At 37.1% G+C, this 16,751-nt stretch overlaps 1 protein-coding gene across 6 annotated transcripts in view; it reads right to left on the reverse strand.

The window, feature by feature from the left end:
- Nucleotides 1-16,751, reverse strand: part of MYOF (myoferlin) — a 107,383-nt gene that overhangs the window by 5,337 nt on the left and 85,295 nt on the right. For 5 of the 6 annotated variants that reach the window (XM_081329869.1, XM_081329870.1, XM_081329868.1 and 2 more), the window contains 13 exons: nucleotides 13,963-13,974; nucleotides 13,256-13,354; nucleotides 12,500-12,625; nucleotides 10,513-10,668; nucleotides 9,571-9,662; nucleotides 8,543-8,713; nucleotides 7,267-7,415; nucleotides 5,116-5,255; nucleotides 3,351-3,439; nucleotides 3,059-3,154; nucleotides 2,536-2,677; nucleotides 1,135-1,234; nucleotides 828-1,021 (listed from right to left, as the gene is read on the reverse strand). In XM_081329869.1, coding sequence (XP_081185995.1) covers nucleotides 828-1,021; nucleotides 1,135-1,234; nucleotides 2,536-2,677; nucleotides 3,059-3,154; nucleotides 3,351-3,439; nucleotides 5,116-5,255; nucleotides 7,267-7,415; nucleotides 8,543-8,713; nucleotides 9,571-9,662; nucleotides 10,513-10,668; nucleotides 12,500-12,625; nucleotides 13,256-13,354; nucleotides 13,963-13,974 — 1,566 coding nt within the window. Of the gene's footprint in view, nucleotides 1-827; nucleotides 1,022-1,134; nucleotides 1,235-2,535; nucleotides 2,678-3,058; nucleotides 3,155-3,350; nucleotides 3,440-5,115; nucleotides 5,256-7,266; nucleotides 7,416-8,542; nucleotides 8,714-9,570; nucleotides 9,663-10,512; nucleotides 10,669-12,499; nucleotides 12,626-13,255; nucleotides 13,355-13,962; nucleotides 13,975-16,751 lie in introns of those variants that run through there. The other variant, XR_014026732.1, reaches the window with a different exon arrangement.

Genomic DNA, 16,751 nt, shown 5'->3' on the forward strand with positions numbered 1-16,751 from the left:
TTTCACTTCATATTGGTGCTTCTGGGAATTAATCTTCATAATGTCAAGCAATAACAATTCAATTTCTACTACTTTAATATTTGGGGCAAGAAACAGTTATTAAATAGCTTGTGGATTCTGTCCCTTCATCAGGGTCTACTTTGGAGGCAAAGAAATGGGAAGAGCAGAAGTGGAATGGATTCTATAAAGCACAATTATAGTTTGGAACTATAAATCTCAAGACAAATGAAATGAAAATCCCATGGAAAGAGCTTCCAAGTGTAGAACTGTTATTTACTTAATTACTTACTTACTAAACATTGTGTGCAGTACTCCCCTTCAAAAACAAATCTATTGTGAGGAAGAAGGGCAGTCAAAGTTTGAGAAGCAGAATGAAAGGGTCTCGCCCCAGTTATCTCACCCCAGTTGACTCACCACAGCCAACTCACCCCAGCCAAATCGCCATGGAACAACTCACTGTGGGACAATTCAATGTGGGATAACGAGAGAGAGAGAGAGAGAGAAGAGAGAGAGAGAGAGAGAGAGAGAGAGAGAGAGAGAGAGAGAGAGAGAGAGAGAGAGAGAGAGAGAGAGAAGTGAATTATAGCGGCCATTGTCTTGCTTTAGATTTGGACCTGAGGACTTCTAACTTGAGAAGGCTTAAACCTAAAGCAAGACAAGGCCTGCTGCAAATCACTTGTCCCTTTGCTGAGTTATCCCACACAGTTGTTCTGAGTTGGCTACAGAAAGTTGTCCTGTGGTGTATTAGCCATGGTGAGTTGGCCACAGCGACGTGTCCCATTCTGAAATGAAAACCCAAGGATTAAAGAGTATTAACAGAAACTTACAGCCAAAACACGGGAACCATCTTTTTCAACATAGCATGGCCACCACCCCCTCATGGATTTTTGCTCAAAGAGTGAAGCAGTCTTAACATTCTTCATCAGGTTCATTGGCTTATATTCTGGAATCATGTCTAAACTGCACTTTTGCGAAACCTTTGCTGGCATCACGGTGTTATGCAAATCAAGTTCAACAAAACCTAAAGGAAAAGCGAAGGGTCAGGGAAAGAGAACATTGTTATTATCTCAGGATATTTCAGCACACAGAACTTCAGGGCATAACTTTCCCTATCCCAAAATACTTTATACATACCCAGATAATCATCCAAAGAAAATTTATCATTGTCCCATATCTGAATAAGCAGCTTGGGTGGAATTCTGAATTCAGTATTGTCAAGACTCCAGAAGTGTTCCTAAGAGCCAGAATCAGAACAGAAGGAAGGAATTTATAATGCATTTCCCTCATCATTTTTGCAAACGTGCTCTTAGCCTGACCCATCTACCACTTTCTATCAGCAGCACTTCAGTTCTGACTGAAGAAAATCTGCAGAGATTAAAAAAGATCAACTAGCTTCAGTTCTCTGTATTTCAAGCCAGTGATACTCTGACCACTGAAAGCTGGTTAAACACTTTGCATTCAAGGAACATACACATAAACTAGATTCAGTCAATCTTGCACAAATTCTTGACAACTTATTTTTTCTGCTGTGAACCTGTGACAATGCTGCATGCCTCCTTAAGTAACACCAGCTGCCTGCAATTAGTGCAGGTTCGCATCCCACCAGGCTCATGTTTGACTCAGCCTTCCATCCTTCCGAGGTAGGTAAAATGAGGACCCAGATTGTTGGGGGCAATTAAGCTGACTTTGTAATAATGCTGCTTGGGTGTGTGTGAAAGCCCTAACAAGCAGGCATATACATAGAATGAAGGCTACTGCTAAGCTTGTAAGCCGCCCTGAGTCTTTGGAGAAGGGCGGGATATAAATGGAATTAAAATAAAATAAATAAAAATAAAAATCCTGGGAAAACATAGATCTGTTTTAGGGTGTTGCAGATAGGTGGCACATGTGTGACCCTTTTTTGCCTTCTAATTTGTGTGGACCTGTTAGGGATTAGGAGCAATTCCATGATTTCGGCTTGGTAAATCACTAACAATCTGTGTTGAACTGTGTTAAAATTTCAGCACACTATGTGGTCCCTATCCCTTGCATCAGGTGCATCCCTTGCATTTTGCAAAATTATGCAAAACAGAATGAAAATTAGGAGGATCAGTCTTAAAGTGATTTGTCTTATATTTCTAGGCTATTGTACCATGTAATAACTCTCAAATGAGACATTACATGACAAGCATACTTGATCGTTTTTATTTTAAATGAAAAATGGGCATAGAAGAGGAAAGCCTTTGGTGAAAAAACACAGCAAAGGGAAGAGCAGTGTTCCTTTCTTTTCTATTTCCTATTCAAAATTGCCCTTCCCATACACCATCTCCTTGCTTTTCCATCCTTAGGGAAAAATATTAATTCATAATCTCTTTTTCCCCATGGATGAAGAAGTGGTTGAGTACACCGGAGAAGCAGCACAAGCTGAAAATACCCCATGGTTCTTCCTACAGATCTGTGTACAGTGGTTTTCACAGTTTCATTAAAACAAATATGAGCTTATAGGCTCATTCTCGTCTGCATTAGTTACTGCAAAATTGTCCTTAGTGTCCGTACCTTTTTTGAAACTGTACAGAGTTGTTCCGCTGGAAAATAATCAAAAGGAAAAATAAATCTCCAGTTGAAATTCCCTTCCCCATCGAGGGACCTATAATGGACATCTGTTTTCTGTTTGTGCTCTTCGTGGCCAGGCATCCACCTGAAAGGCAGAAACAAGCAGATTGGGCTGTGTAGTCTATGGAACTGACCAATCTAGTGTTTTTCAATCTTGGCAACTTTAAGATGTGTGGACTTCAATTCCCAGTTCTCCATGCTGGTGGGGAAACTTTGGGAGATAAGGTCCACACATCTGAAACTTGTCAAGATTTAAGAACACTGGACTGTTCTTTCTAATCTAAGAACACTGTACAGCCTTGCATCCAAATTTATGCTTTTTGACAATGGGCCAAACGATGCAACGTGAATGTTGCATGATATTCATTCCAATACTTCCAACTGATTGCAGGGCAAGGTGACCAGGGTCAGTAACATTAAAAGATGCTTCCCTATTTTCAACAAGTCTTGCCAAAGTCATTGTTACCCTTTAACGTAGATGTCACTCATTTCTTCCCCTGTGATGCTTTTCTCATCCAGAACGACATCCTTGGTGTTCCAAATTATCACTCGTAGTTCATACCTGTAATGCAAGTGATGGAAAGAATAAAGTGGTAAGGCTTAACGGTCTTGTGTTTGCTTCCCTCTGAATTAATCGATGGCGACAAGGGGCAAGAGCAGAGAACAGAATGCAAGGCAAACTTCTTATTCGTCTTGAAAGGATCAGTATTTCTGGCCCACGAAGTAGCATGCTACAAACCTCAGCCAAGCTTACTCACTTTTTAGCCTTGCGAGGAGTGATGTTAAAAGGAGGACCTGGAGGGCCCAAGCTTTTGGGGAAAACATCCACCCACATTTGAAGCTTTCCCTGTATCAGTAAGATAATGATCATGTCAGACTTTATTTTAAATAAAGAAGAAAAGAAAACCCATCTCTTAACCTATCAGCATTCTAATTTGATGATATGACCTGGATGCAACTCTCCTAAGAATTCACTCTGCATACCCAGATCATATTTGGCTGGATTGTGCTAAACAGGGGTTCCACCTAGTTCTTTTATTTTCAAAGGACAAACTGTGATTAAAATTAATAGGTTTTTCAAAAGCATTTTGCAGCAGAATGCAGGAGAATGGGGAACAGGACTTCTAAGAAACGAAAACCATTCGTTGGACACACGCCAAACAGCCCTTTAGACTCTACAAGTCATAATAAAATGCACGGTGTGATGGCTTTGAAATTACACTCACTTTAGCTGTCAGAAGCATCCTTCACACGGTACTTCCCATAGTGATAATCTGATTATTATTATATATTTCTACCATTTTTAATTGTGTCTGCTATATTTCACTATAAGAATTATTTTTAAAAAATAGCATTACAAGGTGTGTTCGTATTACCTTGTAATGCAGGTCCCCCTAGCTGAATGAAATGAAGTAATAATAATAATAATAATAATAATAATAATAATAATAATAATAATAATAATAATAATAATAATAATAATAATAATAATAATAATAATAATAATAATAATAATAATAATAATAATTTAATTTTTATACCGCCCTTCTCCCGAAGGACTCAGGGCGGTGTACAGGGCAATACAATAAAATACAATATATAAAAATTAAAAGAAATATTAAATACAATAGCCCAATTCAGTAGATTAATACAAGACGTTAAAATACCCCTAAACCCATCAGACCAGGCCGGCTTGTTCAAATAAATATGTTTTTAGGTCACGTCGGAAGGAGCGAAGGTCGGGAGCCGTCCGGAGCTCCACCGGTAAATGGTTCCAAAGGTCTGGCGCGCCCACAGAGAACGCCCTCCCCCTGGGGGCCGCCAGTCGACACTCTTTGACCGACGGCACCTTAAGGAGGCCCTCTCTGTGGGAGCGCACTGGACGAAGGGAAGTTGATGCCGGCAGCAGATGCTCCCGTAAGTAACCCGGACCCATGCCATTTAGGGCTTTATAGGTCATAACCAGCACCTTGAATCTTACCCGGAGGGCAACCGGAAGCCAATGCAGCTCACGGAGTAGAGGTGTTACATGGGAGCATCGGGAAGCCCCCACCACCACTCGCGCGGCTGCATTCTGCACCAGCTGGAGCCTCCGAGTAGTCCTCAAGGGCAGCCCCATGTAGAGAGCATTGCAGTAGTCCAAACGGGAGGTCACGCGTGCATGAGTGACTGTGCGCAAGGCATCCCGGTCTAGATAGGGCCGCAACTGACGCACCAGGCGAACCTGAGCGAAGGTTCAAGTGTTATGTATCAAGTGTTATGTAGTCAGCTACATCAGAAAAATCATATGGCAGGAGACCATGTTATGGAACACAACTTATTTATTTAACTTACATGCTGCGTTTCCTAATGCGCTTTTCCTAGACATACACCTGAATATCCCTAAAAAATTATCATACCCTTATATTACTGACAAAAAAAGGATGCAAGAGTAGAAACGTACTTAACCATTATAGGAATCATTTTGTATCTAGCTATTTTGTGGATTTCATTCGCACAAACAGAAAAAAAAAATAGTAATACCTGTGGAAGGTTGGGCTGGAAAGTACTGTACAGGGTTCTGGTTTCCACATGCTCAGGCACCAAGCCCTGAGTTCTGAGAATGTGAAGAGCCAGCCTTTCTTCTACGGGCCCCAGATGCTCGTGCAATGTTTTGTTTAACTCTGAAATCAAGTGAAACAATGAAAATCACAAGAAACTCACTATAGATCATTGAAAGGAGACATTCCCAGCTGCTGTCAACCTCTCTAAATAGACCTGACAGGAAACATGATCAGATGAGCTAATTTATTGTAAGGGTACATTTACAGAATCTTGCAAATCTGAAAGTGCAAATCTCCTGCTGTCTCCTTAAAGGCCTGGAAAGCTAGGGAGGGTCTCTTTCTCCACCCATTGTACAGCTGTGGGCTATGCTCTCCCTTACTTGACCTTTCCCTACTAATCCTTTCTTTGCCCCGTCTCTCAACGTCTTTCTCACATACAACTGCATGTACATATTGGTTTCAGAATACAGTATATCTACATGGGATGCCTTAAATCTAAAATATATGGGATTCAAATTTTTGGCACATTTTATGTCATACCAACAAAAGAGAACATTTGTAACTCAGGGTTGAAATGAGGGGTCCTTGGTGCTCTGTAAGCTTGCTTGTTTTCTTCTAGATGTTTTGTTACCCAAATTAGGCAACATTATCAGTGCTAATAAGGAGTGATGTTTGCTGTCAGTTTATATTGTAGTGACTTGCCCTGCGGTATTGGTGGGGTGGTCTTAGAAATTCTTTGGTTAGGCTGTTTACTGTTGACTTCTTTGGCAATTTCTTGATTACTTGACTGTTGGTCTGATGTTAATCTTGGAGTTAATTTATGCTGATCTAGGTGGTGATTGCTGGTGGAGAAGTGCCTGGGTCTTTTTGTTCTCTTTTTGGCTTGTTGATTGTCTCTTTTGCATAGTCTATAGATGTTGTCAATGCCTATGTGTCTATTGGTGGCTAATTTGTCAGAGTGCCAGGCTTCTAGAAATTCCCTAGTGCTTTTGGACTTGGCTTGGTCTAGGATGGTCACATTTTCCGAATTGAAACTATGGTTAAGTCTGTCTATATCAGACATGTCAAAAACAAGGCCCGGGCGCCGGATCCGGCCCGCAAAGTGGTTTCATGTGGCCCGTGAAGCCATCCTGGAAACAGTGAGGGAACGGCCCCTGCTGCCTTGGCCCAGAGACCCTCCTTCTGCCAGAGACCCTCAGATCTGTCCCACTTCTGCCCAGGCCCCCATAGGCACCCTTGATGCAAACAATGTAGAGCTGGCCATGCCCACCCAGTAGGCCATACGCACTCTAGCCACGCCCACCCAGTAGGCCACACCCACCCTGGCCATACCCACCCGGCCCCTTGAGGGCAACCGCAATGCTGATGCGGCCCTCAATGAAATTGAGTTTGACACCCCTGGTCTATATGTTGTATATGAAGGAGTTTTCATCATGTCTTCTAACTGCTAGTTGGTGTTCATGGATGCGTTCTGCCGGTCTTCTGCCTGTTTGTTCTACATAATAGCAAAGAAGTCAACAGTAAACAGCCCAAACAAAGGATCTCTAAGATCGCCCCCACCAAATCTGACAGGGCAAGCCACTAGAATATAAACTGACAGCAAACCACATTTCTTACTAGCACTGATAACGTTTCCTAGTTTGGTTAATGAAACGTCTGCAAGAAAACAAGCAAGCTTAGAGAGCACCAAGGACCCCTTACATTTTATGTAAACATTTTTTTCACTTTTCCCTAGTGTACAAGAGAAAAGTCCATTGAGCATTGTCAAGTTGGCATCCCAAATCAGAGCCTCTGATGCAATATATGAGCAGTCATTGTTAAGCAATGTCCTTGTTTAGCAACTGTTCATAATTATGACAATGATGACAAGGTAACTTTGTGATCAATGCTTGCATTCACAATCTTCACAGGTCTGTAAAGCAAAGGAAAACTGAAATAAAATAATAAGTATTGTGACAATTTCACTTAGCGACCACTTCACTTAACAACCAAGTTGCTAGTCTCATTTGTGACTGCTAAACTAGGACTACCCATAAATGCAACCCTACAATCCACATTGATACAGTTAAAAGCACAATGGAGATTTGACAAATGTGAATCAGTAACACTCAGTAAATAGATCAGGATTTACCAAATTCTTCCAAAATATAGTCCCTTCCTCCATAACTAATTCTTTTTCCATTTTCAGAGAGGACTGGAGTATGATGGCCTTTAACTCTGGCATGATTTTGCAAAAGTTGTGATGGTTTTAATTGATCTCTCCAAGTATTGATACCTGAACTTTATAGAAAACAAAACACATTTTGGAATAAATGCATTATAGTTTCGGACATGCATACTTTGATTACTCTTAGATGTGACTGATGTAAAATTCTACTATTTGAAAAAAAAAGGTGGAAGGAAGAAAAAGAAAAGCAAAGCGGTACCATCAAAATGACAAATAATGTAAGATTTAAAATTTAAAAAATCCTAAAAACTATTTCTTAGTTTGTTTTAAATTCATTTTTTCCAGAAACTTAGAGAAACAATGATTCATATATGGAATTACTCAAAAAAAAGTTTTCTATTGATTTCAACAAGGGAGCTTTTCTAAATTATATTCCAAAGGAGTTTATAAATGAAATTTCTTGGAAAACACTATTTGAGTTTACAGAATTGTAGTGCAAATGTTTAGTTGGTGATAGCTTAGATTAAAAAAAAAACTAATAACTGTGTTTTTCAAGTTGTTTCCATATCTCTGGTTTTTTTTAAAAAAATAACTTATTAAAAATTACAATCGCAAAAACTAATGGAGACTAATAAAAAAAATGATTTGTTTTCATTTTGTCTTTGTCCCTTCTCACAAAATTCTTCAAAGCTTAAACAAGCCTTTTTTTGTAAATCCAAATTGGAAGATTATGCAGGTCATTCTTTCCATTTGTTATTTGGATACCCCTTTTAATTATTAAGTTTCTTTTGTATAGCCAATGTAACACGTTGCTTCTATACTATGCTTCCCAGTGAATATATACATACGGTAGAAGCACATAAATCCAACACAAGAACAGAAATACACATAGAAATAAAAGATGCTACACTGTTATACTGAAGAAAATACAGATGCAACTGGAGTCCGAAAGAAGTTGGAAAGAATTCCAGAAATTATATTATACATTTTTTTCCATACGTACAGAGAAATAAATGCAATTCCAATGATACTACACATCTTAAAAAAATTAAATAAGAGAAAGATAAAGATAAATGCTAACCCACCTAGATTTTTTATGAGTAAATCACTGATTTATTGGATAATTGACTGACTAGTGTGTCAGTCAGTCACATTCTAGGTGGCTTATGCCGTAGGATTAAGCCAGGATTTGGTTTTTAGCAGAACCCACGGAAGACTAATTGGGATAGGAAAGACTTACGTGCAGTATTGTTGTGGTATCCCACACTGTGATCCAAAGCGGGAGAGGAATCTGTTTTCCAGATCAATTGTAGTTTCACCAACTTTTTCATCTCGAGTCAGCAGATCATAGTCATACACAGAAATTTTCAAATCCTTCTCTTGAGGCAAGAAGCAGCTCAGTTCATACATTCTAAATGAAGAAATGGCTAGTAAATTTCAATTCCAGAAAAGTGCTATTCAAAAGATAAACAAAGCTCACTAACATATACAGTAATTAGCACTGCTCACATAACTGAGTAGTTTGAAGAACTGTTATTTGAAACAAAAGAGTAATATTGATGATCTTCTAGTACTTGAAGGGCAAGGATATAGATTTATTCTACATAATGTCCAAAGGCAGGACAAGAACTGAAGCTTTATAGAGGAAATCCAAACTCAGAATCAGGAAGAATTTCCTGAGCAGGAGAAATATTAGTGAGAAAGCAGTGAGAAAAACTGCTCTTGGAGATATAGGTCCTGCACTGCTGGACATTTACAAGGAAAGTTGGACTGCCATCTGTCTGGAAAATTGTAAGAATCCCTGCCTTAGGAAAGGGGTTGGATTAGAAGATTTCCAAAGTTCCTTGAAAACCTTATGATTCTATGAAAAATACTTCTTACGTTATCAGAGTGTGCAGATATACCTCATTTGTTAAATTAATTAAATTTTCCATTGTTTTTCAAAATCTTTAATTGCACTTCCAGAATATTTTTTTCAGAGTACCTCTACAAGTATCAGAAGAACATTTAAAACAAGGGAAATTTTGCTCATTTGGGAACTATTCTATTCTATCACAATTATTCTCTGAGTTTTAATCCAACTAAGGATCTTCTCTAGCTAAAATAAACAGAAATGACAGAAAAAAAACAGAAAATATGTCACACTCCCCCTCTACCTATTTTTGCATATAAATTCACAATTTCTTTTACTATTTTAATAGAATGATCCCAAGCTGGTATTCTGTATGCATGTTATAATTACAAGGGAAGGAGGAACATTTTAATTACCTGCCAAAAATTGGATTCAGCGTATTGGGAATGTAATGATCTCTATCCTCAACAATTTTTTTTCCTAAGCTGATCTTAATGTAAGGATCACACTATTTGGAAACAAATAAACAAATAAGTTGTTAGTGTTAATAATAATGTTAATAATGTTAAAAAAGATGTTAACATTCATTGCTTGACTGGTCAAAAATAGATTATAAATGTTAAATTCATAGCTGTTGAGGACAGAGAAAAATTCTAAATTCCCACAGATTTCAATCGAGATGGCGGCTATGTTCTCAAAGCCTTTCAATTAATTGCCAGGGATTTACTTGTGTTGCATTTAATTGCTCCATTAAGGCATTACTGTAATTACAAAATCTTTATCTTATTCATTTCCTCCATATCATTATGAGACAGATCATGATGAATGGCATTTTACAGAAACCTCTACTGAAACTCATTTATTGAGGAACATTTCATATCATTGTATATTTATTCACTCCTGTCAATTACATTCCAACTCATCATTTCCCAGTTAATGCACCACAATGCTTTAATCCAGGGGTCCCCAACTCCTGGGCCGCAGACCAGTACCGTTCTGCAGACCGGTACCAGTCTACGGCCTGTTGGGAACCGGTCTGTGCAAATGGCATGTGAGTCCATGAACCGTCATTTGCATATGTGTGGGATCTAGTTTGCATGCGCAAGACGATTCCCAATGCGCACACACACACACATGCTGTCAAGCGGTCTTTGGAGCCAGAAAGGTTGGGGCTACTGCTTTAATCTAGTGTTTCTCAACCTCAACAGCTTTAAGATATCTGGACTCTTAATTCCCATAATAATCCAGCCAGCATGCTGACTGAAGAACTCTGGGAATTGAAGTCCAGACATCTTAACCTTCCTGAAATTGAGAAACACTGCTCTAATCAGTGCTATTGGCTGGAGACAATAACTTACCAGTCCATTATTATCCTTAGGTTGGAGTTCTAAGGCTCGTACTACATAAATCCGTACAATACACTCCTGAGGCCCACTGTCTGGTAACTCACGAAACTGCCGAGGAGGAGTTGGTACAGTTGGATCATCTGGTAATGTGTAGATCCGGAAAGAGCCCTAATAAATCAGATGGATACTAGTAAATAATCCAAAACACATCTTATTACAAGCAAGGGTGGTATGAAAATATATATTTCATTTATTTAGTCACTTATTAAAATGGTATCCATCCATAGTATATAATTACACTTCATTATTTTCATTAAAAAGTATTTGTTTGCAAGATGTGACGTGATCTCTTTGTATTGTTTTGAATACAAAATGTGAATTCATTTTGATTAACATTTTGCACTGAGAAAGTACGACTTTGGAAGTATTAGTTTCTATAAGCTGAACATTAGAACATATTTGGATAACTTTCTTTTTCTTGACTGATGCTGCAATGAATGTGTAGAATAAAAACACTGCATTCATTTGCTAATCAATATTTCAATCAATATTCAGAGGGACAGATACTCTCTCTATCACATATGTGAAACACACTTTTTCCTGAAATCTTTCCTTTTTGCAAGATTTAGATTTCCATCAAATTCCTGGGAAATGGAGGATGAAGCTATATTTGAGTTGGCATAACATCTCCCCAATAACTCTATTAGCCATCTAAAGTCTAACTGGGAGAGTTCAAATGGGGAAAAAAGCTGAGGATTTTGCTTGAGAGGATTTTATTTAAAAAGAAGTAGCTAATAAGTAATCCAGCTGAGTTAGAATACTACATTAGAAATTGATATTCTTTTGTGTCTGTGTGTTTTAGTTAAATCCTTTTGTCCTACACAAAAAGAACATTTAATGGAATATGCATTTGCTGCCAAGAAGCTTATTTCATTTTTTAACTTCATGTGAGCTGAAATTTAATCTGAAAACAGAACCCATCTCAGTTTATTAATTTTAACACAGCATCATCAGGGCATATATTTTGTAAATAAGGACAACATAAGTTGTGGCAGTCCTGTTTCTTTCATGAACCAAGTTAGGTATGAGCATGCCAAAGGAAGATATGGGGTGACAGCAGTAACTACCAAACAACTATTCAATATTGGGCCAGAATGTATAGTCTCAGGCATTTCTGAGACAGAATCCAGACATTCATCCTGTGGGGCTGTACTACAGCTGTGTACTACAGCTGTGAGACAATCTGACAAGAATATGAATACATTGTGGAAGAAGTCAGTGATAAGCTAAGAATGGGGAGGGTTTCATTTTCTTTGCTTTTTCCCATTCTCTTTCTGAAGCTTTGTTTGTATCTTCCAGTTTTCCTTCCCCCTTCCTTCCTTCCTTCCTTCCTTCCTTCCTTCCTTCCTTCCTTCCTTCCTTCCTATCTATCTATCTATCCATCCATCCATCCATCCATCCATCCATCCATCCATCCATCCATCCATCTATCTATCTATCTATCTATCTATCTATCTATCTATCTATCTATCTATCTATCTATCTATCTATCTATCTATCTATCCAGTATCCATCTATATAATTTATATAGCTATCCATTTCATATAATGTGACTCTGGTGTATACAATAAAACAAACAGTTAAAAATGTCTAAAATAATCATTAGATACAATTAAACAAAAATATAAATAAGGCAATGGGAGAATGGATCAACACTGTTCACATCATGCAATCATTTCACAGACCCCTATTTTCTCTTGATCTTTCTAGAAAGAGCCATTCCTCAGTTAAAGAAGTTTTGCTATTGGCCCAAATAATGTTGATCATTTACATCCATCGTCTTTCCTCTGCTTCAGTTTTTTTTCTTTTCACAAATCTGTTCATGAGGAAATATGGAATAATTGCATTGTTTAGTTCTCAGTGGGCTGATGAGGAGAGACAAAACCAATGAATTCCACTTGCTATTGAAAATATAATTTATTTGTTGCTTTCATTATACCTTAAATTCTCCTACAACTGTAGGGTCATCATTTTCTTCGCTTTTACCTCGATACAGCTTGAAAGTATCACAGAAGTCTGTTAAACCCCGAAAGCCAGGTACATTCTCCAGTTCACAGTCATAAACCTACAAACAATAGTGAAATGCCACAATTAAAAAACATGGGGCATATACATCGATGACAGATGCTGAGAAATTTAAAATAGCGAAAAATATTCCCAGCTCCAAACAAATATAACGATGTAGGAAAAATATTTAATTGTATTTGTGAAATAATTCTCAATAATGGTAAAAAAAACCCCACCAGATTATTCAAATAGTAAATTAATGAGTAATAGCATAGAGAGCCATTTTTGGTCTAGCAGCTAAGGCAGCAAGTCTGGAAACCTGGAGACTTTAAATTCTAGTCTCACCTTAGGCACAAAGCTAGCTAGGTAAGTAGGCCACTCACACCCTCTCAGCCTTAGAAGCAAGCAATGGCATTTCTGAAAAATTTTATGAAGAAAACTGAAGGGACTTATCCAGGAGTCAACAATGCCTTAAAGTCACAAAAGTACTACCCCCAAATAAAAACAAATAACAGCATTGTAACACTACAGATTATCATTAATAGATATAAAGCCTCTACTACATATTTTTTTTCTAGAGAGGATGGATTGGGCTAAGAAACGGTCACCGATCTAAAACCTAGTCATTTTTAAACAGTTATTTTTTAAAACTAGATACCGATGCTGGTCTCATCCATAAAATAAATACCTTTAGTGTATCATATCCTTTCTGAACATATTGTCCACATTTTTCAGTGTCGCCTATCGAAGCATAAAATTTGCTCCACCAGTCCACAACCTCTTTTTCCTAAAGTATAAAAAAACAGACAATTAAAAGGAAGCAACAACAGTCTCTAGGATAATTATTTTAGCTATACTGTACATATAATTTCCTCCATTTGGTTTCTTCCTGCCATTTTTGGTTACAATTCCTTAAGCCACCCCCCCAACCCCTCCCTTTTCCACTGATGTAATCCTCGGCTTGTTTGAAGAGGTACAGAGTTAAGGTTAGAGTTAGGGCAGGGGTGGGCAACCTTGGCTCTTTTATGACTCGTGGACTTCAACTCCCAGAATTCCTGAGCCAGCCATGCTGGCTCAGGAATTCTGGGAGTTGAAGTCCACGAGTCATAAAAGAGTCAAGGTTGCCCACCCCTAAGTTAGGGTTAGAAGCTTTTTTGTGAAAAATAAAACATAGCATACATTATACTATAGCATACATTGTAGGGTTATATTCAATTAGTTCAATTCCATTATTTTTCACAAAGAAGCTTCTAAACCCTTTGGGCCTGTAAAGCTATTTCCCAAATGGAGGAACTCTGGCAGCTTTTTTCAATTAAGTAGCGCATATTAAATTCATGCATGCTAAAATTATTATAGCATTAATAGTTCAAGCTACATAAGATGTGACTTAATTACCTTTTCAGTGAGCTGTTCATGGAAACCCGTGCAGAGTGGGTGGGGAAAACCAAAACAGAATTATTAAAAAAAACCAAATCAAAAATTTGTTTTTGATGCAACATTATAGAAGAGAAAATATGATTTTATGGATACTTTTTCAGATAATATATTTTATTTTTCTCTGTACATTGCCCATGTATTTAATTAATGAAGTGAAGAAGTTCATTAGGATCCACCAGATGAATTATTATTCCATAAGTCTTAGCAAATGAACATAAAGAGGAATCATGTCTTGAAATTATCTCCAGGGCACCTCTGGATTAGCCCAAGAATCAGAGGATTAATTGATTTGTTTAGGAACATCAAGAAATTAAGACTGGACCTATAGTCTGTTTCTCTGAAAGAGGACTTGAGTTAGGAGCACAATAATCTTATTCTAATCTTTAATTTCATAGACATTACTTTTTATGTGTCAAAGGAATTACAAACAGCTTGTATTGTATTGTTCCTCTGACTACGTTTCATCCTACAATAACCTTTTTGAATAATTTACATAAAATTCTATTAATTTATTAATCATTTTCCCTGTGAATTTGACAGAATGTACTTCCAGATAAGGGTCCACAGCTATTTTCTTTTATAATTTTAACACTGTATGAAATTTGCAATCTAACACATATTCCCCGAGTATTTTTATTTTTTCCTGTTGTTATAGCTAAGACAGTTTACCTTTTAAGAAAAGCATTATACAACTTTATTTGGAAACAAAATTAACATGTAATTTAAATTATTCTTAAATATGTAAAACCAGTTATGTAAGAAATATTGAATGACAGTAAAGAACAAGTTTTTCCCCCCCTAAATGTTTATTAAAAAATTATCCTGTTGGGGCAGAACTGTTACACTACAGATGACTGTTTAAGCTTCCTGTCTCTATGCATTGTAATAGATGGCACTAAGGGGAACATAGATTAGAGAACAGCAGCTAAGTAGCTTGCCCCATGCCCTTAAGCTTGCCTGTTGTTTCAGACAAGGCAGGAATTCTGGCTCATGGAGAGTGATAAAAAACAACTCAATTTTTCCACATGAACAGGAAGTAGAATAGAGTATGTATGTATGTACTTTATATCCTGCCTTTTCGCCCTCCATTTTTTTTCACTACAACAAAATCCCTATGAGGAAGGCTACTTAGAATTTTATTACCAAAAGAAGGATCTTCTGTAAATTATTTCTGGTAATTATTTCTGAAAAGGATAATTTTCTTAGATTATGCTGCAGTCTTTAAATGAGCTTTCACAGCAAAATACCCTTGCAATTTCTAAGGAGGAATTGATGATAGCACCCATAAGCAATCACTGACCACCAAAAGTTGTTTCATCAATTTATTATCTACTTAGTGCTTTGAGATTTTGGAGAAAGTGTGTAAAAATAATCACTACCAAATTTTGTTCTCCAAATGCAATTTTATTTTTATTGATTGCAATCCAATGTCCATTTAGATGGGGATCTATCCCTCTGAATTCACTGGATACATTTTTGAGGACGCACACATAATGTTCTACTGTTAGTAAGCCAATCAGATGCCACATGTTAGTGGCAACACATCTGTGCAAAAGCAACTTTTCCCATTCTCAGTGAAAGGTATAGTTTTCAGCTGCTTCAAAGTGGTGACAATGGAAATGTTTCTCAATTTTGCTTTGAACTGGAACTTTTATTTTTCTCCAAAACCTCCCTGTATAGAATATTGAAATGTGGCACGAAAGCTCAATGATAAAAGCATCAAAGGTGAATAATCCCCATGCATTTTTTTCATCTATACATACATGTACTGTGCTCGGAGAAGCCATTTTGCTGAGTGCAGTTGACATACTGCTTATGCACTAGAAATTGGAATGCAGTTCGTGAAAGTTCTGCATCTGTCACTCTAGTCTGAGATTTGCACATCATTTGTTCTAAGAAGTCTTTATTTTCCATTCTGTCTCAGTAAAAATTAGAATGCTGCATCTTTAAAGGAACATTCAGCTCCAAGCAAACTAATATATAAAATTAGATTTAAGCATCCCTTTGCTTTTGAATACTTTTACTATGAACACAGAATTCCACATCTTAATTCCATATGCTGATGGCTAGATATCTGTCAAGATATTCTACATAACAAAATATAACCATTAATGATAATTATTTGACCAATTTGCTTTGTGCCTGAAGCTGCAGATCTAGAAAAGTTCCTATAGTTACAATTGCCATTAATTGTTAGAAATATAGCGCAAAGATTAGGCAGCACCTTCTGGTGCAGATTTATATCAATGGTTCTCACTAAAAGGAACTCAGTAATGTACATTGGCCTTCCAAGTTTAATAAATTATTTATTTGTTATGCTTTCTTGAAGTACCTTAAAGTGATCCTTATTTCATTTAAATAAAGCACTATGGTTTACTATCTTGTCTTTAATTATTTCAGGTATCCTATATGTAATACATTAATGTAAGTATGTATGTAGATGCCATTTGTACTTAATCTCTATGTCACTTTGGCATATTAAATTGCTTTACAAGTATTACTATTCTGACTAGTAGTGAACAGAAGCTTAAGTAGGAATCTTTTCAGTTGTTCTCCTGGAATCGTTATAAAATAGTTTGAGATGCTATGAGTTGAACTCAGCATCTTTTTACACAGTGTGTAATATATGCAAACATCTGATTTAGTATATAGGAAACTATGTCTAGCTTTTTTTTCTAAAATATTGCACAAGAAAATATTGGAGCTTTTCTGTATAAATTGGCTATTTAGCCTTTAAATTATCTTAG

Source organism: Vipera berus (genome assembly GCF_964194415.1).
Source record: "Vipera berus genome assembly, chromosome: 5".
NCBI classification, from domain to species: Eukaryota; Metazoa; Chordata; class Lepidosauria; order Squamata; family Viperidae; genus Vipera; species Vipera berus.